General features: G+C 42.3%; 1 protein-coding gene across 1 annotated transcript in view; it reads left to right on the forward strand.

Moving 5' to 3' along the window:
* PDIA5 (protein disulfide isomerase family A member 5) overlaps positions 1-26,823 on the forward strand; it is a 212,512-nt gene that overhangs the window by 182,779 nt on the left and 2,910 nt on the right. The window contains exons 15-16 of the mRNA XM_044438271.1: positions 7,972-8,042; positions 24,435-24,569. Of these exons, the coding sequence (XP_044294206.1) occupies positions 7,972-8,042; positions 24,435-24,569 (206 nt within the window). The remainder of the gene's footprint in view (positions 1-7,971; positions 8,043-24,434; positions 24,570-26,823) is intronic.

The following is a 26,823-nucleotide window of genomic DNA, read 5'->3' on the forward strand; positions in this document are numbered from 1 at the left end:
CCTCTGTGCTCCAGGCAGTTTCAGCACATTTTAGAGTGTCCTTTGCAGCACCATCTTACTTCTTCCTCTCTGCTCTGATTGCTACCCTTTTTGCTGCCACCTTCTTAAAAAAATAAAATTCAGATTCTCAAGGCATAATGCAGACTGTATTTTTTCAAAAGAATTGGCTCCTGAAAATTATGCAACTGTTTTCATAAATTGTTGTTGCCATCAGTCTTTTACAAGTGTGCACTTGTGGCTGTCAAACATATGTAGTCTTGTCTGGTCAATTTCCTTGTCTGTTTTGTCTGTCAAATGATTGAGTAGATGAAAGGGCATATAGGCTAAATGTGTACAGCAGGGATCAGTGGCTGAGCTGTTGATTGAAGAACACCTGTAAAGGGGGGAGCAGCAGAAAGAGCTACACCAGAAGTTGATGGGGACAATATATCCTTATTAATGCAATTCTCTTGATTTTAACTGTTTGACTGACAGTTCCTAATACTTCTTTTATTTTCCCATTATTTTATTGTTTAATTGGTTTTAAGGCTGGTTATTTACTGGAGGTTGGATGCTGTGTTCTGTTTTATGTTGTGTTGCTTTTATTGTAAAATCATTCCAAGACACTTGTAGTAGAGGATATATAAAAGCTATAACTAACTAACTAACTAACTAACTTCCTACCTTTTCAGGATTTCCCAAGTCTATAGCTGCTCCAGAAAGGGGAAATACTAATTCTGCCTCCTCTTTTCACAGCTCCTTTTTGGATTAGTTTCTGCTATGGTTGGTGCAGATCCCAGATAGTTTTAAAAGAAATGCAGGAATTTACACAAATATAATGTCTGGGATATGAAGAGAAAATTTGTGCACCTGTAATGGAACAGATAAAATAGGTGCACTAATTTGCCAGCCATCACATTTGTAGCCATTTATCCTCCATTTACTTACTAGCCCTTACATGGGTGTGCATTTCTGCATGTTCAGCATGCGATTGATGTAAAAGAGTGGCTGTGCACATCTCGACTGGCAGCCTCATCTCCACTGTACCATGAGATGTCATGCAGCATTGTTTGGGTGTGCTTGCTATTTGAAAAACACTGTTGTGAGCATCACTGTAGCAGGGTAGGACTTCAAATGTGGAATGGAATTCCTTCATTTTGAGTACTGTATACTACTTACTAGGCTAGAGGCTAAATCCTGTTGTTGTTATTGTTGTTATATTGCATTTATACCTGCCTTTTGTCGTCTTGTGTGGAGTCCAAAGCAGCTTGCATTGTTCCATTTCAGCTTCATAATGGCAACTCTGAGAGGAAGGTTGGGCTGACAGTCTGTTACTGGCCCAAAGTCACCCTGCAAACTTCATGGCCAAGTGTGGACTGCAATCCGTATCTCCCAGGTCCCCAGTCCAACACTCTTAAGCACCAAACCACAGGTCCTTCTTAGTGATTTTTTTCCTGTCTGGTTTGTCCTAGTAATTTTCAGACCAAAGGTTTCTTTCTTACGCCCATCTGTTTTCTGTTCAGAGAACCTTCTTGGATTCAAAACTTTCTCCCTTTTAGACCCTCTTAACATTTTTGCTTGGCCTCCCTAAAATATGCAAACCATCTGTGCCTTTATATACTGATGCTAAACAGTACACAGTCCAGATTTGTAGTTTCAAATTTGTCCTTCAGCCTATAATTAATCATCTTCCCTATAAATTTAAATCTGTCATTTTAATGAGGCAGCTTCTCCTGACTATATCAAACCCAGTTGCTGAGTCTTCATTGCAAACTAGCCATAGAGATGCAAGTATTTCATATGGCTCTGTCTTTGAAGCTGCTACGGAAATGTTCATAATAGCCATTCCTCTTTCTTGCCTGTGTATACCTCAAGAATAAGTGAATTCTCCATATGGTCTCTAGTTAAGTCCGAGATTACTCTGCCACAAGTATTTCAATGTCACAGAATCGTAAAATTGTATAAACAAAGTTGGAGAAATCTTTCTGAGACCTCTTGTCTGTTAGACTAAGAACTGGGTTGAAACATTAACCCAGTTTAATTTTGTGCATGAGTAATCTGCTTGTATGAATAATGTAGCAATAGAGGAAGTAATTAAATATCATACATCAGTTCTTATGAATGGTAACAGCCATTCTGAAACTGGTAATCCCTGCTTAGGAAGCCAGTCTTTCACTAGATCCTTTCTCCAACATTATGCTCACCCAAGGTGGACTTTCACTCCAGAAAAAATGACTCAAAATTACCTCCACACTACTGTAAATCAGATATTTATTTATTTATTTAAAACATTTCTATGCCGCCCCATTCGCCGAAGCCTCGGGGCGGCTCACAACATAAATTAAAATATAATACATTAAAAATATAAAACAAATTAACAATATAAAATAAGTGGCCCTGGCCATTTAGAAGATATCTCAAATATATCTTTGATATATTTTAACTACTAATTCCATAAATGTATTTATAGATTAGAAATGTTATCATGAGTGTGAGAAGGTTGTAATGAAAATTTCCTCTGGTATGAGTGAAAATCTCAAATCTAATTCTTTCTGAACCTGCCTAGGCTTTAAATAGAATGTATTGCTGCATCGGTTTCTTTCCATTTCCCATACTTGGCAATCTAGGTCATAAGTTCTGCTGAAGATCTGCTGTTCCGTATGATGTGCTTCTTCCAACATGTTTTCTGACAACTTCTTAGCTCCTTAAGAATTCAGCACAGGATTCACATCTATACTGTTTGGAGAGATGTCCAAAGCTTAATAAATTTCCATTGGGTTTGGAAGTTCTGCAGTACTAAATTCTCGTATGTTAGCACTTTGGATTCTTATGAAGAAATGGAGGAGGGGGAATACTTAGAACTAAATAACAAGCATGATGTCAATAGTGTTGCACCTGAGTAAATTAGCACAGTGTAATTTATGACTGGGGGAAGTTCTAGTAGGAAAGCCATGACAGAAGTGGCTGTGCAGTTTCCTGAATAGAGGAGTGGCTAGAGATTGGTTGGGTTTTGTCAAGAGGTTGAAGATGTTATGAGAAAGTATGCTCACCATAGACTTATGACTGGTAAACAGGCTTTGAGTTTCGATACCTATTTTACTTATGGGATAAAGGGGGTATATGTGTACCAAGTGCTGTAGCATCTTACTTGTAGCTCTTATTTATTGATTGATTTCTAGCCTATCCTTTTAGGGACATGGCTCCCTGGGCGGGTTACAACTCTTTTAGAATCTATTCTCTGAGTCCAGCCTTGATCATCCCTATTCTGCATTCTAGAGGTAACAGCAGAGAAAGCTATGCTGCTGGGAAGGCAGAAGTATATCATTGTTGTCTGAATTTCTGTACATGATTATTGTGAATCAATGCCACCTTCTGAAAAAGTCTGTAATGAGTAAGAACATTGCCACAGGACAAAGTGCATTTCAATGAAATATGGTTGGGTCATTGAACAGTTCCACACATCGCATGGTGATAGTTATAGATTAAATTTTCAATAAAATGTTGTTCAAAAAATCTGGTTATTGACAATAATTAAATGACTAGAAATGGCTTTCTTGTGCATCCTAACAATTACATTGTTAATAATGCTTCCTTTAAAAATGATATTTTCCTAGTTGGCATGCCTACTGTTCGATTTGTTTCAACTTTACTGTGCAGTTTGAAGAGTTAAAAATCATTAAGTCTATTCCTAAATGAATAAATTGAAGCATTATTTATTAGCCTGAACTAACTCCATCATTTATCTGCTGTATGAAACCTAGCAAACAATTAATGTCTATGCAATCTGGGGCCTTTTGTGTCCTGTCATATAACAGGTAGAACATATGCTTTCTTTGTTGTGGCCTCTGTGCATCACACGTATGCAGTGCCTAGGCCGGAAAGATTGAAAGCTAACGATTTTGGCGGGAAAAACTCCGCTCCCCTTCCCCTCGGTAGTATATATAGAGCGGAGTGTCCGCCATTTTCTCCAGTCTTTTGCAACCGCCGTTCACTGTGCCTCGTGCCTGTTTGTCTCTCGCTTGACTCAGTATTATTCATTAATTACCGTTTATCTTCTTACTCTTATTCCAAGTTATTATTCCCTTGTTCCAGTTTATATCTTCTTTTTCTCTTTACTTGTTTCTATTAAAAAAAACCAAAAATATATTACTTTTCCCTCTTTCTATATTCTATTTCTTCTTTTTCTGTGATGGCACAGCGAGCGGCCTTCCGCAAATGTGTGGAATGTGGATCCAAAATGTCTCCGGCGGACCCACATGACTTGTGCCTCCTGTGCCTCGGCGAGGGGCACAGGACTGATAAATGCCATCATTGCCTTACTTTCACTAAGCAAGCGTGAAAGAATAGGGAGAACCGGCTGCGCAAACTCCTTTGGGATCAGGCGCTGATGCAATCCGATCAGCCTGCAGGAAAACCCGGGCCAGCGCATGCTCCATCTGCTAAGCGCAAGGCCTCAGCCTCGTCCGAGCCGGTTCAATGCCCAGCTTCTGCTGCGGGCATGTCTGGGCAACGCCCTTCACTCACGCTGCCTGTGCCGCAGCCGCAACCATCCAACGGTGGAAATTCCCCCCCAGGGGCTCAGTTACCTCTTTCCCCCCCTCGTAAACAACGGGCAAAGAGGAAGCACGGGGGATCGGATCAATCTTCAGCTCACAAAAAGGCGAAGGAAGATAAGGCGGCAAAACTGCCTCATAAGAAGAGGCTTCGGGATTCGGGTTCGACAGCCCCATCGATCCCGACGGCAGCTTCGGGACCAACGCCATTGGTACCGATGCTTCAGGCAGAGATGCAGGTTACTCCTCCGGGGTCACCGATGCAATCTGCTCCTCAACAGGGCATGCCTATTCCACTGCCCGAAGAGCAGCATCGTGAGTCAATGTCTGATGGGGAGATTCAGGATTCTCTTCTGAGGGCCCGGTCCCCGCCTCCTATGCCTACGGCAAGGGCTAGAGACCAATCTCCATCACCACCACCTTGGACCCGGATGGACAAGAGGCAGGAAGAAGGATGGTTCCGACCCTACTATGACTACCAGAGGTTTTGGGAGGACTACCATTCTTTTGGATTTCATCCTCACCCACAGGATTGTTCCTCACCCTCTCTTCATGAGGATCTGCCGTCTACTTCCCGGCATGTAGAGCCCAATCGTCCCACTTCTCCAGGGACCTCCTCATCGGAACCATACCATCCCGGACCCGACTCAGACTCGGATGCCGACTCTACCTCCCCAGACGGCATGATTACATCTCAAGGTCCGTCATCGCCTGAAGAATGTTTTCTCAAAATAAGAGCATTACAAAAATAGCCCTCCACTTCAGATTTCCAGTGCTATCAAATTTCCAAATTCTACTCTGTCGATCTATACAACTCATAGAGTGACTTTGTCACTTGTGCATCCACTTTTCAGCAATAAAATTTAATAGACAAAGGTACTTTAATCTTCTTTAGCTATCCTATGGAGCAGTTTTCCGGACATCTGTATGTTAACAGAAACTTCCTGGTCTGCTGCCCAAAAGATTCAGAGGTATTGCTGTTCAGGTTTCCATATATAAAAATGGACAGAAGCTCTCCTGATAAATGAAAAAGTCACTACATTCCTGTAATTCATATTATCTGAAGTGTTCTGCCCATTCATACTTGTCTCAGCTTTTTCTTTATATCAGTGTGGTAGCAAAACAGTCTTCCCTAATCTGGTGCCATCCAGAAGTTTTGGACATCAGCTGCCATCAATCCTAACCAGCATGTCTCTGACTAGATAGGCTACAGGCTGGTTTGTGAAACAGCCATCATTCTCCATGGTGTAGTGGAAAGGTCAAGCCTGTTGTGTTCTATGCTGACTAAGAGGGGAAGAGTTAAACCTATTTGCGTATGTTACACAGTGTTCAGGTAATAGCAGCAGAACCATTTCAGACTGTACTGCTGTAAGCTTGTAGGCACCAGGTTGGATGCCAGGCTGTTTGATTGCAAGAGACGCCTAAGGCAGCTATCTCTTCCAAGGTCGGCTTCTTTTGAGAGACTAATTACAAACAGAATTAAATAGTAGTATGCGTATGTACTAGTCTGATCTTCCCTGACATACTAAGATCAGGGGCTGCTAGGAAGAAGAAGAACCAACAGCTAGTAACATGAGAGAACCTTCTAGGTCTGGCCAGTAGAAGTAGGGACCTGAGGAGGCCTTTAGAACAGCAGACTGGAAGGTGTTGTAGCAATGAAAGAAAGGAGAAGCACTGGAGAGAAAGGACTCTCCTGCAATTCTGGCACATGGCCGTTGCAGTGTTGTCATACAATCTGGTGGATGCTTAAGTAGTCAGGTCTCTTCTAGTTAGGGAGATATTCCATCCATGTATCACTAATGCTTTTTCAAAAGAGAATTTGGAACAGATGATCCTAGGGCCAGTATCAGGGATCAACATGGTCTGGTACCTGCTGAGGATCCAGACCCAGCAGGGTCCCACTGACAAGAGTTCCCTGGAATTGCTCCTCCTCTTCACAACCTGGCTTTTCACTGGCCTCTCACTCTGGTGCAGACCAGTGGTGGTGAGGAGGAGGAGCCATAGGTGCAGTGCTCCATGTCCAAGTTTTCAAGGGACCTCAACTGACTTCCTTGCTCAGTGAGTCAACCTTCTCATTGTCATTGCCACCAATTGCTCTTGCATCTCATCTTCTTTCCCATCGTTGCTATTGCTTGCTTAGCATACAGACAGACAGCGACCAGGCACGAGCAACTGTTGCTCTTCCTTCTCACTATCACCATTATTTGGGCCAGAGTTAGAGGCAGGTGAGCAAGCAGGATACAATAGCGTACAGGGGCAACAACTCCAGGTGGCTTTTGTCAGTGGACAGTGCTATGGTGTAATCCCTTGGCAAGTGCCCAACCATACCCACCACCAGCACTGACCCTAAACAGATGCTACTGCCTATAGAATTTATTCCCTTTATTTTTTTAATTGTATTTGTATTCTGCCCCATAGCCGAGGGCTCTCTGGACAGCTCACAAAAAACAGAAACAACAACATAACGTATTGTTAAATAAAACAATAATGTCTAAAACAACATAAATTATGGGGTTGGCCATTAATGTAGCTGGGTTTTTGAAGGATTTGTCAAGACAAGAGTTATCAAAGTCATAGCTTAAAAGAGAACCTCTGTGATCAAAAGAGGGTTGCATTTGAGGACAAGATGCTGGGGACAGAGAATCACTGTTTCATGACCTGCTTGTGAGATTCCAGTGGCATCAGACTATTGGAAGAAGACTGAATTAGACAAATGCTTGATCTGATACACCAAGACAATAATTATAGTATAAGGGGAAGAAGAAGCTTTTTGTCTATTTTTTTCTTATCCAGAGACTCAAGCAGAAGCTGTCATTTCTTCTTTGTGTTTCCAAGTTTGGTATTTTAAAAAATAGCCCAAATAAAATCTGATATTCTAACACACTCTAAAGATTGATGATTATCCAGAAAATCTAGAGGTAACCTGTTAAAAACCTCAGTGCATTAGGTGAGTTAAATGAGTACAATTGAATGATGCAGGTGCTTCCAGCCAGTCATTAACATGAAAGTAAGGAGATTGCACAGGCATCACCAGCTCACTTCATGGTTTTTGTTTTGGGAACAGTTCAGAACAGTTTAGCCTGGTGTGAATAGCCTTCATGTAGTACAAAGTAGGCCAGGGTTCCAGGTGTGAGTAGGCTGGGCTCATGCAAAACATGCTACGTGCAAGGTGGGTATTCGCATATACTTCATTGCTATCCATGCTTCTGCCACACTTTTCAAATATTGCAAGGGTCATGCATGCATTTGTACATGAACACCTGATGCACACACGATGCTGCTCATGTGGGGGCTTCGTGTACACACTCCCAAGGCCCCAGCATATTCCCTCCTTCCCATGTAGAGCTGATTTGGATAACTGAACAGAGTCTGAACAGAGTGCCCAGTGCTCACTTTATATTACATTGATACCTGATGCTGTTTCTTTCTTGACCTGCAGGGTGCCCACACTGTAAAAACTCCATCCCGCATTTCACAGCTGCTGCAGAACTCTTTAAAGAAGACCGAAAGGTAACCCCACTTGTACAGTTGCTGGGATGTCGTGCGATACACCAAAGGTTGTTTTCTATAATACTAGTAACCTTTACTTGGTTTGTTTAATGGGGAAAGACCTGGTGTGTGTTTAAACAGCATCAACAAAAGGACCATACAAATCCATGAATCTTATGTTTGTTTGCTGTCAGAAAGAAGCTAGTAATTTAATTCCATTTTCCTCCTCTTTGTTTGCTCCTAAGTTAAATGTAGTTTGGCTCATGTTATTCTACTGTGAAATGCTGCCTTCCCCCCATCCAGGTATTGTTGTTGCTTCATTTATTTGTCTGTTTAGACAAGGTTCATTTCAAATGCAGTGGGCTAGGATTCCAATATGTGAAATGTAAAGCAGAAAAGGACCTTGAGAGTAGTTGAAGCGTTACTTGTTGCTGTTGCTGCAGCAGATCTTATTGCTGAAAAGGACACGCCACTCTTCAGTTCTAAAATGCCTTGTCTGTATCATTATATTATTACTATATTATATTGCAGCAGTCTCTTTAGTGATCAGCAAACCCTCCATAGCTCCATTTAGAGTTCCCAGTCTGTACATGTTTTCTCAGAGAGCTCTTAGAAAATAAGCTCACTTTTTTCTGAGCATGCTCTCCTACCACTTCGTGTATCACCTTATGGATACTTTCAGACATTCTGCAATCACTCTGTCTCAAACACGTTATTTATAAACTTCCTATATTTTCCCATTGCTTCCACCATCTTTTTCAAACAAAAAAAATTAAAGAGGAAAAGTCAGAATAGATGCCTTGTAGCATTAGATGCCTTCCATATTAAAAGCATGTATTATGATATCATTTTTAGTGGTCCACAAAATGCCCTTTATTATATTCCATCCATGCCCAGAAATTAATCAGAGATCAGATAGCGATGTACAAAAGTTTCCAAGGGGTGATTTTAAGATTCAAGGAGTTCTTAGATTATTGCCATTTAGGGAAAGGTTCAGGGCTCCCAAGGCTTAAGAAGCAAGGGAGTTGTGAAATTCCTGACTGGTCTGATCAAGTGTGGGAGAGCTCTCCAGTCCAAATGAGAGAGCCCCTGCATAAGCCCCATGCTAAGTGCTCTTATTTAATGATTTAAAAAACCACACCTTTATGGCAGAACTGGAGAACAGAGGCCATCCAGATATTGCTAAATATGAACTCCTGTCTGCCCCAGCCAGCATAGCCAATGGTCAAGGATGATGTAAATGGTAGTTCAGCAATATCCAGAGGGCTGTAGGATCCCCTCCCTCTGGTCTGTAGGAATACTAACAATCAAAATTATTAATCTTGATTGTTGTCTCAGGCAAATCTAAAGAAAAGGTGCAAACATATTTCAAGTGGAATTACTGATTCTCCTACCCATCCACATCTCTTCAAAAGTTTTTTCTTCAAGATGTAGTGTAAACTTAAATGCAAATAGCATCCTACTAGAAATAGGGCTTATGCAAGTCTCCAACTAGAGTCGTGCAGGCTAGAGCAGGCATGCACAGACATCAGACTCATAGTCTTTTGGCCTTTTGCTAGAAATCCAAAATTGACCTGTGGGAGTCAGATGCAAAATTGTGGCTTAGGGAGTTGGAGTAATACCACAAGCCAACTGATATTACTTTTATATACAAGTACAGTAAATTTCTTGGCCTTTCCAATGTGGTGCCATCCAGAAGTTTTAGACTACAACTTCCATGAGCCCCAGCAAGCATGGTCAATGATCAGGAACCCTGAGAGTTGTAGCCCAAACAATCTGAAAGGCACCAGACTGGTGAAGGCTGATTTATGTTACTATCCATCAAGGACCAAGAATAAGAAGCCTAGCAAATCTAGGGCAAATCATCAAGCAGTCATCCAACAGATTAACTTCTGTCCAATCTACCTTTCACCATAGAAAAAAGCTGTAGGAAAAAAGCTTTAAACAAAATATTACTTGCTGATTTGGTGCGGAAACTGTTCTGGTAAAATCAGCAAGTATATGTATATAGTCTTACATGTGGAATCTCTTTCAGTCAAAAGGCTGAATTCCATTTTGGGGAAACTCTTGAAGGCCTCACTCCAGTGGTAGGTGGGGCCAAGACAACAAGGAGAGGGCTAGAATGCCAGCATATTTTGGCTCAATGCTCCCTCTGCTAGTAATCAAGCCTTAGAAGAACCTTCTACCCTTGGAATAGGGAAAACAGCACAGAAGACAAAAACCACTTAACAATTCATGATAGAGGAAGAGGCGTAGAAACTTGAGGATCTCCAGAGAGAGATTCAAGGGAAGCCAAATTTGGCCCATGAGCCTGAGGTTCTGCACCCTTTCTTTATACAGTCCTGAACCTTGCAGCATCACCTCTTCCTTTTATGCACCCTCAGTACTAAGCAGCCCTGCTAGGTTTGAAGCTCTCTGCATCTTTATTCCTCTTGACAAAGTCACCACTCCCCGTCCCCCCGTCCCTCCACAGACCTTCTGAGCTGCATTGTGTCTCATGATGGCAGAAGGAGTATGTATGTGTGAACGTCCCAGTTGGCAGGAACAATTATGTGAGCCTTGCCCAATCAATCAGCCCCCACCAAGATACCTGTGTAGATCACATCAAGCAAGATTGCCAAACAGATGGGTAAAATTCAACATGTGCAATGCCTCGACTGGTAAAGCGTTTGATTGTTCAAAACCTGCCAAAAAGTAAGAGAAGACCTTTTAGACCTCAAGATGGTGATTGATGGATGCAACTCTTATTTCAGCCAATAGTAGTTTACAGCTAAAATGCAGAGGTATAAAATTTAATGAGGTGGAACCGAAGTTCAGATTGAGGATATTGAATTTGGCGGGGGTTCTTCAAGGCCAGACACACTGGAAAAACAGCTTTGTGGTTTTTTTTTAACTACTCTCTTGACTTTTCAAGGTGGTAGAGATTGATAATGTTTTACTCCTTCAATCATGCACAATCCGATTCTGCTGAAGTTTTTCTTGTGATCTGCTAATGTCCTTAATGGATATTTTTACACACACTGTAGTGCAACACAGGGATGTCAATGCTGGAACTACTTCCTTGCAACTTTTTTTCTGGACTGGCTACTTTACAGTAATGCATGGAGAAAGTGAACACAGGGTTCTATAAAATGAATCTAAAATCCATTGAGGCTAAACTGCCTGTACATTTCTGATGAGATTCCATAGAAAGGACATTTTTCTTGACATTTTTGATATATCTAAATTAAAGAAAAGCTGTAGACTGGACACACTGTGTGGCTTCTGAAGAAAAATGGGCAGAAATAGATTTCTTTGCCACCCGCAGCCTGACCAGATTTTCTCGATTAAAGCTGCAGGTGTCCGGAGAGAAGGGCTGCAGCCCTGAAAAGAGGACAGAAGAAACTTCCACAACAAAATACCTGCTCATAGAAGGTGTCGTCCCTTTTCCCTATAGCCTCCCCCAATGAACCAGTTCACTTGCCCCTCAGTAGAGCTGCTCTGGGGGATTGCTGGAGAGGAGGGATGTCTTCTGTCCCCTAGCTTTTCTTGGATTTTGCTTTTGAGGGTATTGTGGATTGCTGTTCTAGTGTGAGTGAATGCAGTATTTCTGAATTAGAAGATATCCTCTGTCAGAAAAACAACTCTCCCATGGTGGACAAGTGTTTGCAAATATATATTTGATACAGGTATAACCATCTGTGAAATTGAAACGGTTATGGCTCCTTCATAAGTATGCACTCAAATTGGTGGCAACGAAGGGTTTGCCACCATCACATGAGAATGTCTCAGCCAGGCTGTGTTCATGCTATACAGGCAGATGGGCAAGTTTGGGCTGAGTGCCTGGAATTCAGCCCCTGCCATCATTCCAACCTTGCAAATCCTGAGCTTGATGGTTAGTCCTGGTTAGGAAGCAAAATGTTTATTTAATGGAAATAAGACACCAGCACAGTCATTGTCAGGGAAAGACAATTTGTAAAGCACACAAGCAGAATCTAGACCTTTAAGATACTTGGAACAACATAATTCTCTGCACAATGAGTGATTTGTCGTCTTTAGTTTACTACTTCTCTAAACTGTTCTTTTAAAAACTGAAATGTTACTCTTTTAAAAAGAATGCTGGGGTGGGGGATGTTAAAACCTGTCCTTTTTCATTCCTTTCCAAAATCAATGTTCGGTTAGTTATTCACTTCCATTTTCATAACAAAAGTCAATATTTGCTCCTGCAGAGATTTATTTCCTTGATTCAATAACCTGATGTGTGGCAGTACATATTTTAACGGGAGGCAAGCCTGCAGGAGGCTTCTATCATTACAACCTCATGTCAGAACTGGAACAGCAGCCTGTGAAAAGAAGAGGAGTGAAAAAGGCTATAAACATATTAAATGGCAATGTTTCATTTTATGGACTATGCTAACAGAACATCAGATTTTATCCTAATAGTCCAAATTCGACCACTAAATTCATTTACCGCCTTGTTATCCTTTTGGTGAAAACAAATTTGCTAAGCCGTATGGCATGAAATGAGTGAATTACTTTGGATTTGATATTTTTATAATTATATTTAATGGTTGCTTAAAATAGGAGCAGAAAGTTCCAATCACTTCCTGAGTCTTTTTATAAGGCTACTTTACAGGAGTACAGTGATGCTTCTGTGACGTTTTTAAAGGCAAAACCCTGAGTCTCACAAATAAAACATAATCTGGCAGGGCTTGCTTCAGTATAAAGCAGCAGTGGTCAACTGTGGCCTTCTGGTTGTTTTGGCTTGCAGCTCCCATCATCTCCCTCCATTGGCTATGCAGGCTGGGCGAAGGGGATTTGTAGGGCAAAGCAGACTACTGCAAATAGTGCAAACCTGATCAGGACTATAAAAGCTCATCCCAGGTGCCTTTTCAGAAAGTACAGACAGTACAGATTTTGCCTTTTTTATCCAGATATCCGTATTTGTCAGAAGGAAACAAATGGTTCCTGCCACATCTCCATGAATTAAAAAACAAAACTGAAACCTACTCAGTTAGTTGTGGACACCTCCCCAAGATAGCCTTGCAAAGCCATGTTCTTGCCACATGCCTCCACATTCCTACTCCACAACACACTTCCAGCCAAATGATGGATTTCTACAGCTACGTTCTGGTAAAGCAGAGGAATGTGACAGATGAGAATTCTGAGCATTCCTGCAAGATGTGAGAGTCCAGAACATCTGGGAGGGCATCAGGCTGGGTGAGGCTGTACCAGGTGTTATCAGAAGAGGAAGAGATTTGCTGCTTTCAGCCACCCTTCTTCATGTGTGCTGAAATAGCTCATTCTGTCTTCAGGGTGAAATATGCTGCCTTTTAAATTACAATGGTATGCTCTGGGCTGCAATCCTAAATAGGGAAAGTAAATCCAGCTGCATTCAGTCGGACTTACATCTCAGTAGGATTGCTTTGTTAACCACCAATTATATTGGCTGTCAATAACAGATCATGAAGAGACAAGCACATTAAACAATATGAAGCACTCGGCTGCTATAACAACATGGGCCAAAGATGTGTCTCCGTTGTGTATATAAATCACTCTAGAACAGAAAGCTATGTTTTACTGCTCTCCTGGAATATGTTTCGCTTGAAGTCATGATATGAATAGTGCTGAAAATTGTTCTCCAACTTATTCTCACAAATCCTGCTGAGGCAGGGACTCGCTAGCTGCAATTTTCAGATAAGGCACTGAGGAACTGACAGATTAATGTTCACATTTCAAGAAACTCAACATCTGCTTTTGAATCTAACAACATGAATAACTATGCCATTTTTTAGCTGCGTCCTTCTCTTTAAACAAAAAAGTATGTAATCTTTTTCCTTTATAAAAATCTGCATTTGTTGTTTATTTCAAATTTGACCATTATGGTTGTTTTGTACAAATTATATTAAACCTGATAGCTCTAGTAACAAGGTCCAGGGATGTACGGTGTGTGCCCAGACTGATATACACCTAAAACATTCCCCTTTTACTTTGGTATCAGGACATAGGCAATGCCTTGCCAAGGCTGGATGTGAATGGAGAAGCCCTTACTCAGAAGGCCCATATGTAGATCAGACAACTAGTGTGGTGTAGTGATTAGAATCAGGGATAGACAGTGTTTTTGGTCCCAAGTGCACTCTCATGATGTTTGTGGTTCCAAGGTCACATCTGTAATTTGGGTGGATCTCTTTTCTGGACTGCCTCCCACATGCTTGAAATTTCTCTGTGCCCACCCAGCCTCGAATTTCAGCATTTTAATCTGCTGTTTGCCTGGAATCACAGTTTTTGCCCATTCTCCAGAGTGTAGTCTTTATATTCCCTCACCCTGTGGCTCAAATCTCTCAATGTTTTCCCCATCATTTGAGATCTCTTGATTTTTGCCCATCCTCTGCCTGAAATTTCCCAGTATTCCCCTACTATCTGACCTGGAATCTATGCTCCCCCCTGCCCAACTAGAATCTTTATTCTTAATCTCTTTACACCAGTACAGAATTTCTCTATTTTTGTTTCTCAGTCTTGAATCTTTCTGTTTTCACCCACCATTCCCTTCTTAGGATCTCAGTATCTTCAGCCCTAACTGTAATACTCTTCCCCACACACACACTCTCTCGAACATACAATGCTTTCATGATCTCTGTATCACCAGGCTGGAGAAGCAACAGGAAGTGGGCAGATCAGCCTGAGGAAGGTACACAAATGGGAAATGCAAGGAGGACTGATGAGTCCTGTTGGAGGTTTTGTCAGGTTCTAGAGTGCTTCCAGGCACCACACTGCCAACTCCTTGGTTAGCGTGTTAAATTGAGACTGAAGAGAGAGAGTGTCTATTCCTGACCCAGCCATGAAGTTTAGTGATTTGGGTGACTTTGAACCAATTATTATGTCTCAGTATAACCTATTTCACAGAAATACTGCGAGGGTAAGTTGTGGTGGTGATCAGCTATGTAGCACACCTTGTGTTAATTGCAGGAAGATGTAAGTGTATTTTTTTTTAAATGGTAACATTTACATTCTTTTTCCATCCGGTTTACTCATGCTCAAGTAAGGGTATGCCGGAGGTGGTAAAATGCACTTTTAAAAATCAAGACTCGCGCAAATGAAAGCTGGCTCACCCAAGAGGGCTTTCTCATTCCCTGCTTTCCTTTTTTGTGTGCCTTGAAAAATCACCTCCTGAAGGTTAGGAAGTACTGAAATGTGACTTATAGAGTAAAAGAGTTGGCAAAATCATCCATTGGCACCTTGCATAAGCCAAGGTCCACTTATGAATGGTTATCTGATATTCATTCTCCCTGTCACCTCCACCCAGGAAAGGAGCTGTAGATGAAAGGAAGATGTGGTTGAAACAACTCTTGATAGGAAGCCCACAGGCACCATAGAACAAGCCAGGCCAGTAATAACAACACCATGGAGAATACTGTGCTGGACTGGACTTAGATCCCTCCAGGACTAAATGATTCCGCCTAGACTCTGGCCTTTCTTTGTGGAGTAGAAGCCTTAAATGGTCATACCCCTGGCTTAGAATCTGGCAATTCCTTCTAGGCAGGTTATTTGCATTGACAGGATGGCATTGGAATGCTAGAGACCTTGATGTTCCTGTTGGGGCAGTGGCAGAGGCTGAGTTTTGGAGTCTGAACTTTGCAGGTCACAGGCTCAATACATCCAATAGGCTTGGGCTCTGACTCAGACCTGGGCCTGTTTTGAGTGTCTCTCCAAAAAGATCTGAGGCTCAGGCTTATGCGACCAAAAGCAGCAACCAATTTGCACATGCTTTACATATGCTCTAAAGCCTGAGGACCCTTCCTCCTAAGAATGCCTCTATTTTGAACCAGGATTGTATGGATAGGGGAGAAAGGTTTCACACTGGTGTAATCGTGCATGCACGCATGCATGCAGACGCCCCTCAAGCAGAAAGTTTCAAGGAAATTGGAGAGTAGAAAGTGAAGTGCATGGGGGTGAAAAGCCAACCAACAGTGGGAGGGGATCAGAAGCAACAGAGGTCATCAGGAGTTCTCAGCCTTTATTTCAACAAGTGCTCATGGGCAGCAGGGTGGTGGGGCAGAGGGCCTCCCAGAGAGTCAGGGCTCCAGCCCCACTGGCCTGCCCCTAATACTGCCTCTGCCAGTCTCCTACTTAGAATGGAGATCCTAATAATTGTGAGACTGGTATGTAAATGAGGCAGTAGAATTCAAACTTACCCTGTGATGAATAAGGCAGGTTTTGTGTGTTAAAATAAAAATGCGCCATACATTCACTCTTGCCTTAAATCTCAGGGAAATATAATCAGTGTCCTATTTTTGATGTATTTGTGCTTGCCTTCAGTTTGTTTGCTGCTCAGTTGATCTTCTATGCTTCATCAAGGCAGTAAAATCTTTGAGGGAACTTCATTTCCATGGAGTCACTGGAACGACAGCCCAATGCAAACCTATCTGGGTGGAAATAGTGCTGACATTTGGCTGCCTCAGAGGCAAACAAATGTGTGCGCATTTTCAGCCAGTTCCCCCTTTTGGGATGTAGTTATAGACTGAAGCATGTATCCCTTGGGAAGGTGGGGAAACTGTGGAGATATCAGCCACCAACATCACATCAGAACCATCTGTTTGTGCCACTCAAGTATTTTTAACCTACTACTTGTTGTGCTTTGCTCCTGTTGATTAGCACCTTCTAATTAGCAGAAGAATGACAAAGCAGTTAGAGTAAGATTAGGAAAGATTACATAGGGAACAACAGTTACAAATTGTTATTGGCTTCTTTGTTAATTGGGTTTGTTGGCTTCTTTTGTATATGGGGCTAGTACATGTTGATATCGATTGTCGTGAAATTATGTATTTAATGGTGTATCACTTTGGGACAAAGTTCATACGTTTAGAGTTGCATATTCTGTACTTACCTTGCACGTAATATTCATGTAAGGATTAGTTTAAAATTTCTTCTCAAAGAAGCTGCTGAGAAGGTATAGTACTATGGTAGGCCAAATAAAATATTTCAAGGAAACCTTTCATGCAGAGGGTAGAATTAGAGGGCAAAAGCTATAGTAGGTGGAGAAGATGAGGTTTGAATTTATGAAATAAAGTTACAAAAAACTTATTAAAATTCCAGTATTCTCAAACTGACCTCCTCCTTCAGGAGAGTTAAGGAATAATAATAAAAAACCCATTTGACTGGTCACCACAAAAATTATATACACATAGACAGACAGTGAATAACTTGAATATCATGAAAAATAATTAAAGCTATTGTGTTTTCTTGGTGAAAAATACAAGATAAAATGAAACAAACAATTTATACTTTATTTCATTAAAATGCTTTATTAAAATATGTATATTCCAAGATGACCAATAGCAATCTATTAAAAATACATTTTTAAATATCCACAAACTGTAAACCGGCATCTAAAACAAGCTTCCATTGGCCCTTTTGGCTGAAAATGATGGGAGCTGCTGTGCAGCACAGCTGGAGGATCCCAGGTTGGGTCTTGGTGGTGTGATGAATGGGCAAGGTGACCTTTTAGTTATAATAGGATAGCATGCCAGGGCCTCTGCTGAGGTGGGGAAAGGTGGTCCTTTAAATATCTCAGTGTTAAAACATTTTGAAATGTGACAATGATTGCAGCAATTTAAACTGTGCTTGGAAGCAAACTTGAAGTCAGCAATGTTGGAGTCGCATAGGCCAAATGACAGATCCTGACTTAGCTGCATTTCACACAAGTTGAAACTCTAAATGTTTTACAGCTGTAATCCTCTCTATACTGTTGCAATGGATGCTACCAAAACATGTATGAGGGTGGCCAGAATGCCTGTTCACAGGAAGAGTGCAGTTGGCACTTGTGCCAAAAGTGTGTTAAACCATTTCTGGGCATAACAGTTACCTGGCTATCTGGGAGAACGGCTGGGTCCAGAAACACCCTCCAACTCAGAGGGATGCTGTATGGCAAACTCATGCTTTAATCACTGCTTCATTCCTACCCATGTGCCTTAGACCCGCAGTGCTCATACTGGTACTCTACAGATGTTTTGAACTTCAGCTCCCATCACCCCAGCTAGCATCCCAGTGGTCAGGGATGTTGGGCATTGTAGTCCAAAACATCTGGAGGTCACAAGAGTGGGGAGGTCCACCACTGATAGCTTTCTCTCCTTTGTGACAGCCACTGATCAAGATGAACTAGGAGTGCCTTCTTAACTTTGTCATTATTCTATGAAGTTTAAAGAATCAGGGCAGGCATGGTAGTCCCTTTCCCTAGAGGATTGTCAAAGCCTAAGCCAGAATACTTTCCTAAAAGCTTTTCTTTTTAGCCTGGCATTCAATGGCCAGTGTTGAACAGGTATTTGGTAATATGGAATTGTGCATTTTTGTTTTATAGTCTGTTTTTCCTTCTGTACCCACTCCAAGCTCTTTAAAAGAAGTAGGCCAGGAAGTGAACTAAAGTAATGGTCTAAAAACATTTTTCCATTAAAAAAGGGGAAAGATCCTGAGAATTAATGTGTAGGAAAATGAAGCATTTTAAGAGTTGAAGCAGTGACTCTAAATACATTTGGATTCTTGGTTTTTGTAATGGAAAACTCTCATGGGTTTAGTATTTTATTATTTTTATACAATATATCCCAAGTGCACCACTTAAAGCTTTAGCCTTCACACTTACTGTTGCTCATGAATCTCATGTTAGCAATTAAAGGGTGGATTCATGTGTCAGTTAGCCAGGCAGAAGCCATGTAAAAAATGCTGTGTACTGGTTCTAGCCGCTTGCCAAAAGATGGTGTTTGTGACTTCTGGCGGGGTGAAGCCCAGCAGCTCTACTCCCCTGATGCTCCTTAGAGTACAGCAGAGCTGCAGTGACCCCACTGAGTTGCAGAGTACAGGTGACTGCCTCTCCACATGGAAAGTTGCTAAACAGCTGCTGGGTGTTTTAATGTGGATATATGGATCCATCTGGAGGAGTTCCCCTGAAATAGTAAGAGAAGAAATGGAGTTTTTGTTTTGTTATTTTCCTGGAGACTCTAACAAAAAATCATGGATATATTTAATTTCACATATTATATACTGCCAATGGCTAAAGCCTTCTGGTCAGTTCACAACAATTAAAACCATAAAATGCAAGATTATAAAATACAACATAAAATGTAAAAGCTTAAGACTATAGTATAAAAATAATACCCAAATATAATTTACCTACAATGCAGAGATTTAAAATGCAGTCTGTTTCTGTTTAGTCTCAAAGTTTTGTCTGACCCATCATGACTCCATGGCCAACATTCCTCCAGTCTCTCCTGTCCTCCATCATCCCTCGGGGTCCACCAAAGCTCACATCCACCATCCCAGTGACCCCATCTAGCCACCTCAACTTCTGCCATCCCTTTCTCCTTTTGCCATCAATCATTCCCTGCATCAGCGTCTTCTCTAGTGATTCCTTCCTTCTAAAATACAATACCTTATCTAAAACAGAAACTGAAAAAACTAAGAACCTTGGTGCATACAAGAAGTCAGGCTCCTCTAGAAATGATTTTCTGACATGGGACCTGACTATGTAGATATGCTGCTGTAATCTTGAATATTATAAAAGCATTTCTTGACCCAAAAGATGTAAAAAAACCCCATGCCCCTGGCCTTATACTTTGTTCAAATCAACAAGAGGCCAAGCAGGACTCTCCTGCATATTGGCTGGATATCTTGTTCTTCCAGTTTAAAACTGCAGTGTTAATTAGATAAGTGGCTCACTTCCCTGTTGTGTTTTATTGAGAGAGGCAGCTGTTTAAGAATGATGGTAATCGTTGGTTCTTTTTCTCCTCTTGGGCACTTGTTTATACAGACTTGGTTTGAGTGATAGCAGCTTATCTTTCCTGTGTGAATAACTTTGCTGAAGTTGTAGGACATACAGTGGGCTGGCATTGGCATTACTGTAAATCTCCAGTGATATCTCCAGTGATATCAAACACTTTTCCTAGCAGTTTTGTATGTCCTGTTTTCTGAATGTTGCTGTGCCAGTAACTAGAAATTGGCAGGCCACCCTGTGAATCCCATTGGATTGTTTAAGTAACAAGCTAAGCCAGATGGGAAAATAACTCAGTGACTTCAAGCAAAGCCAAATTTGAACTGAACACCCAAATTACAGCTTCTTACAGTCAAAAGTGTGGGAGTGTGCATGCATACACAGCTAGGTATTGTGGAGCCTCACAGTCACCATAGTCTCTGTCTTTTGAGGACTTCTTCTGTGTGGCCAGTGATGATCCGGCATTTTGGAGTGCATTGCCATCAATATGCCGAAAACAAGCAACTCTCTCTCTCTCCCCTCTTATTTTCATCTTCAGCAGGTAAGGTTGTAGATGTGCCTGGCTGCCACAATGGACAGAATGAGGGCTTTCAAACTGAAGCTCAGTCCAGAAGAAACTGAGGTGCTGTTGGTGGGAGATTTCTCTAACTGGATGGAGGGAATTCAACCTGTTCTAGATGGGGTTGCACTCCCCTTGAAGGAGCAGGTTTGTTGCTTGAGGATGCTCCTTGAGCCATCTTTGTCACTTGAGACCCAGATGGCTTCAGTGACTCAGAGCACCTTCTATCAGCTTTGGCTGGTAGCTCAACTAGTCCCCTATCTTGACAGGGATACCCTGCTATCAGTCATCTACTAGTTGGACAGTATAGAAAACAAATGCTTTTGGCATTGAAAACCTTTATCAGCCAAGTATCATGAGTATCTGTGGCATGCCTTCACCATCCTGGCTGTGAGGGCAGGGGAGAGCACTCCTGCATGCATGAAGCCTGTCCTGGACAGTCCGAGGGAAGTCTCCACCAGGCTGGCACAAAGGGAGCTGTCCAAGAGATTTGTCCTGGCCATACAAAGCTGGGTTAGCACAGCTCAGCCGGTGCCTTGACCATGAGACTTGAAGAATCCTGTGCTTGTGCAACCCAGTGGGGCCCTGGCTTTGCTGTCATCGGTACCAGTACTCTTGAGCACAATGACTGCCCACTCTGTCGATGCTGTTGATAATATTTAGCTGTAGACCCCCTTCCATGCTCCCCATGCCTCATTCTTCACGTGTTGTGTTTCTCTTCCGAAGGGGTGGCGGCAGTGGCATGTTTCTGAAAGAAAAACTGACTCTTCAGTCCCAGTTCTCTCTGAGGTTGTCCAGGGTGAATCAGTTCACTCTCTTGGTGTGGGTTCACATGGAGAACTGAATCCTCTTTCATGCAAACAAAAATGAAATCATTTGTGTATAGAAAACAAGCTTGTTAAAGAAAAACTTTTTATTCTGTCTGACTGGGTTTTTTATTTACCTTTTGTATGGAGGAACATTCTGTCGTGCAAGCTGCTAATTGCACTCTGGAGTGGTACAGTACAAGAATTTCGTTCACCTCCTACTGTTGAAGCCGAGCTGTAAGCAGGTCAGATGGTATGCCTAGCAAGAGACTGAGGCAGAAGGGAATAAGTTAACATAAGGTGGGAAGCACAGAAGGTAATGAAAAGGATGCACATAATCTACATGATTCAGCTAGCTGTAGATAAATTATGGAGAGGCTTTACAAGGGGGAGCCATTGTTAAATATGGGGTTGTTGTGGGGGGACTTACAAAGAGTATCTAAAGAGATTCTGGCTGAGCTGTTTTTCACTTGGGTAACTGTACTTCTCTAAGTGCTGCATTTTTTCATTGGCTTGAGGACTACACAGCTATACTATCTGTGAAGAAGGCATTTATATCAGTTAAAAACTTGCAGGTTCTAGGTCAATTGCCTAACCCCACTGAAAAGCATCTTTTGAGAGCACATCTGCCATGAGTGGATTCTTTATGACAGCAGTAGGTGGAATAACTTTACTTAACTGACATGTGCCAGTTGCGTATAGAACATCTAGTGGTAAGCCAAGTGTGCCTGAGTAGCGAAAGACCATTAACACAGGTCAGCTTGTGTAACCCGAGAGATGAGTTTTCAGTGACAGGTATTTGTTGCCTGCTCAGAACAGCAGCAGGAAGCTTTAAAATAAGAGAAGCATCCATTCTGCAAAGTCTCTCGGGGAGGCAGCAACAAATGAAGCAGTGGAATAGAGCAAGAACAGAGAGAAGCAATGGAACTGAAGGGAGATGACCTGTCTGTTCTGTTAATAGTGGGTAAAAATGCTGCCATAAGCGTGTGTGTAACATTCACTATGTGTCACCGGGAAGTTAGGGGTCATAACAGAATATCAGATGGCAATTAATTATGGGATAGTCTTTCTCAGGCAGCCCCAAAGGAAAGAGGAAGATAGTACGAGCAGATTGTTTAAAAGATGTAGTGTAGGGGAATCTTAAATTTTATATGGCATTAAATGTCCATTCAATAGATTCTCAACAGCAGTGACAGTATAGTTGAAACAGAAGTTGCCCAGATATACAGAGACTCAGTGTTGTGTGGTGGTCAGAGGGCTGGGCTGCGAACCTGGGAGATCTGTCTTCTAGTCCCCACTCAGCCATGGAGCCCACTGGGTGACTCTGAGCCAGTCACTCACGCTCAGCCTAATCTGCTTCACAGGGTGGTTGTTTTGAGGATAAAATGGGCTTACACAGCTGCTTTGGGTCCCTCCCAAGAGGAAAAAAGTGGGATATAAATGTAATGTGATGGTGATGGTGATAATGAGGAGGGGTGCTTCAAGGAATGAGCCTGGAGGGTGTAGTGGGGCACATGTGTTTTGATAATAGTATAATCTTAGGAAGGTGCTGGTGCACTTAGACGTACACGTGCATGTTAAGGCTAGTCAGTGGAGTTCTGGAGAGGACTTAAAACACTTCTCTATCTGGCCTGGCCAGAGTCACAAAGCAGTGGCTGGGGATGTGTGAGGAATCCAGCTTGAGCGTGGGAATTTCTCAGCTTGGTAGATGGCAGACCAGGATGAATGACCTTGTTTTAGAAGGCAGTCTGAGCTGACAGCAGAAGTCATCTCTTGTGGCCAAGTAGTAAATCGTTGGCTTATCATACTTCATCATATTTTAGGTCGCGTCTCGCATAAGCCTGCTGGAAGCCAGCTCCATAGCGATATTTGTGTATTAGGCCTGAACAGTTTGAATCCGCTCATCCTGTATCATGCTGCTGGAAGCTGATTCCACGCTGGCATATCGGACATCTTATTTTTGTGGCTTGGCTGATTAGAAAGATTTCCCCATCCTAGCTTGTTTTCTTAGGAAGCCTGACAACCACTTTCTTCTGCTGTGGAGCCACAATTAAAGAACAGATGTTAGAATTTGTGATCTACAAGGGCTGGAATATTGATGTGCTGAATGCTGCCCTTTGCTCTCACTACTCCTTAGATAATTAGTGAATATTAAGGAATGTAAGGCTAGTATGGTAAGTTGCTAGACATGGACAAGGAAGACCTCTAGTTAGACACAAAGCCAGTGATTTCATTAGGTTAGAATATAGTGAGTGCTACCGACTTGCATCCTTTGTCCTGGCTAATCCTATGCCCTTACTTGGATTTCCAGGCTATTCTATTCCATGGGGCAATTAGTCAAAATAGAGAAGCAGAAGTTTCCTATGCCATGCCTGTACATGGGGCATTGGGGTTACAGTGCTGAATGGGGACTTGGAAAAACTGAGTTCTAGTCCCCACTCAGCCATGAAGCTCTCTGGGTGGCTCTGGGGTCAGCCTAACCTACCTCACAAGGTTGTTGTTATGGAGATAAAAATGGGGAGAAGGAGAACCTTATAGGCTGCCTTGGTTTCCTTGGAAGAGGAAAAATGGCAGAGTATAAATGCAAGGCTCTAATAATGTGATATTCTAATGAGGGATAAAGGCACATTCATTTTGGCCCATGGCTTAATCAGTTAAATAGCAATGAGTGGATAGTTTCTGCTTTCACCATCCACCCTTTGAGGTTGCTTCACGCATATCCAAGTTAGAGGTTTTCTGTATACGGTGCACAGAGAAAATCATCCTTATGTTTAAAGCTACTAATCACTTGTCTGTGTCCAGTTTCATTATAGGTTTAATATAGGAGAACCTTAATGTGTGGGCAAGACTGGTAAAATCTGAGGAACAGAGATCATACAACTATCTAGACATATTGGTGCACCTGGCTATTGTTTTCACACAGGGCATTTCAACCTCTCCTTGCAGTGCCAGTCCTGTGTGTCCCCAAAGCCCTTCTTCAAAGTTCGGGGTCCTCTGTAGAGGTACCCAACAAAGGATGAGAGTCAGCTGCTCAAAGGACCTTTGGACTCTTCCCTGTGCAGTTTTCACTTCACATGTGGGATTGGACTTTGCCCATAGTGCCAGTGCTCAGGAATTAGGTTCAATTACTCAGCCCAGTACAAAACAAGAAATGAATTTTCCTGCGCTGGCTTGGCTTGTTGCAAACATTCTCCAGACCATAATTCATGTGACACAGCAGCTGTTCAGGATTTAAAACACCTGAGTTCCATTTGGTTGATGCAGTGGTCCATGTTTGGTGATGGCTGATCTGCTTTTCCTCCTTGTCCCAGATTGCCTATGCTGCCGTGGACTGTGCCAAAGAACAGAACCATGACCTGTGTAAGCAGGAAGGTGTGGATGGTTACCCGACCTTTAACTACTACAACTATGGAAAATTTATAGAAAAGTACAATGGAGACAGAGGGGTAAGTACATGGAAGAGTTCTAAAGTAGCAATTGGCATACAGTGGTTGCATCTATGAACAATTCAGTCAAAGCCAATTCAGTCAGAATGCCAGATCTTGCCAAGGTATTCTGTGCTTCCATTAAGTAACGCCCATGACTGTATCACCTCGTGCCCCACATATATTTGTCAACTGAGGCTAACTCAATGTGAGGATAATTTTGGAGCCTCTTTTATTTTGGTTTTATTTCTTATAAAATTCTCTGAGTGAATTTAGCACTAATGAAAATGAGAGAATTGACTGTCTGCCAATCCTATTTCCACTCCCAGCCAATGTCATACAGAAGCTGTACCAGCAGGCATTGCATTTTCATTTGGAGTCTAGGCCTTCAGTTGCCCTTTGCATATTCAGAAATTGTGATGAGTTATACTAAGATTTTGAAGGTCTTCGATCACCCTTATTGCAGAATAGCTAATATGCGAATTTTGCAGGAATAATGTCTCCACAATTTGATCCTCAGTGAGATAAACTGTACTGTAACCTTTGTCATAGATGCAGTGTTGTGGGGGCGGAGGGGTTCAGTCTGTGGTTCCATCAGCCTAAATATTAAAGGCACAAAATTGAGTTTAAGCTATAACAAGCTATTTAACAAGTTTAAGCTATTTATAAAGGCACTGACAAAAACAAAAGGACTTAGGAAAATGATAGGTCTCGTTGGTTTGGCTGGAGAAGATACCCAAGTGTGCATCTGCTGTTTAAAATCACACTTGGAGAAAACAAAATGGTATCTGGCTGCTTGTACTGGTGTACAGCTGTCCCTTTCCATTTCTTAACATCTGAATTAGTGCATGTCACCTCTCCGTTTTTGTTCTTCCAGTGAGTAAAATAGGGCTGCCCCCCGCTATTTATCTGTAACATATGTGCTCACAGAAGAAAATCACTGGCAAGCGCATACTGGGAAATTGGAGATTGTGTTTAAATCCTTTCATCAGTTTAGAAACATTTCCATTCGTAATGAGCAATTTTCCTTCTAACCTGCTTCTTCCTCCTAGGCCAGCATCTGAGCCTGTATTGAATTGTGCTGGTCCTTTGACAGTAACTGTAGGTGTACAATCAAATTGTCGTTTCGCTGTCAACACATTTATATATTGCAAGGACTCATTGATAATGTTGCAAATAAGGGGTGGCCTCCAATGTTCACTCTATGTAGAGTAGGCCCACTTAAACGAATGGGCTTACATTAGTTGTGACCACATTTTTTTACTTGCTGTTCTTGTTTAAGTCACATGGGTTTCCCATGCAATGAAAAGAAGTTCCTTGGGAGGTCTCAGTGGAACTTGGCAGCTGTTTGGGCTAATCTGTCTGGTGGGGATAAAGATAGATCCTGCTTGAAGAGATGTCCAAAGTCTTAAGTATATCCAGTGAACTATTTACTTTATATCGTGGATCCTCAAACTACGGCATGTGGGCCAGATCCAGCCCGCCATGCCCATTAATCCGGCCCACCATAGAGGTTTTGGACACGCTGCGCACATGCCGAGGCAGTGGCTTGCTCGTGCAGAGATCGTTTTGGACCCGCTCAGAGAAAAGGATCTCCTCGCAAGCAAGCCTGCGTCTCCCCGTGTGGTGGCTTGCAAGCAAGGAGATCATTTTGGACTCACTTGGAGAAAAGGATCTCCGTGCACACCCACCCCGGCCCACTTCCACCGCCGCACTGCCTTGGCGGCCTGCGCCCATCGCCGGCACCTTTCAACTGGCCCCCTATTGAAAAAGTTTGAGGACCCCTGCTTTATATCTTTGAATGCCATCCTCATACAATACAGCAGCTGATGTCCAGATGTTTTGGGCTTCAGCACCCATCAGCCCCAGTCCAGAATGCTAGGCCCTGTCATCCAGATCAAGTGCCATACAAGGTCTGCCTTCAGGGTTCTTCTGTTTCAGAAATAGAGGCCCATGTTGTGACAGCAACTTTGAAGAATCACAAACTGAACCACACTCACATTGCTTTTATACTGGATTCCTGAACTGAGCAAAGGGTTGAACTTGGTGGTCTTAATAGCCTCTTCCATCTGTTAGGGTTTTTTGCATGCACCAGGTTCTTCCAGTCCCACCACCTGTCTAAACAACAGTGAGCGTGGAGAAAAGCTGGTTACTGGCCAGTATAATATTCCTGTAACGAAGCAGGGCCTGCTAAACACATCCCAAAGCAGAGCAGTTTTAAAATCTCCTCTAATTGTAGCGGTATTATTGTCAGTAGTTGCTTCAGTGCTAGATA

Source organism: Varanus komodoensis, unplaced genomic scaffold, assembly GCF_004798865.1.
Source record: "Varanus komodoensis strain SLA01 unplaced genomic scaffold, ASM479886v1 scaffold32, whole genome shotgun sequence".
Lineage (NCBI taxonomy): Eukaryota > Metazoa > Chordata > Lepidosauria > Squamata > Varanidae > Varanus > Varanus komodoensis.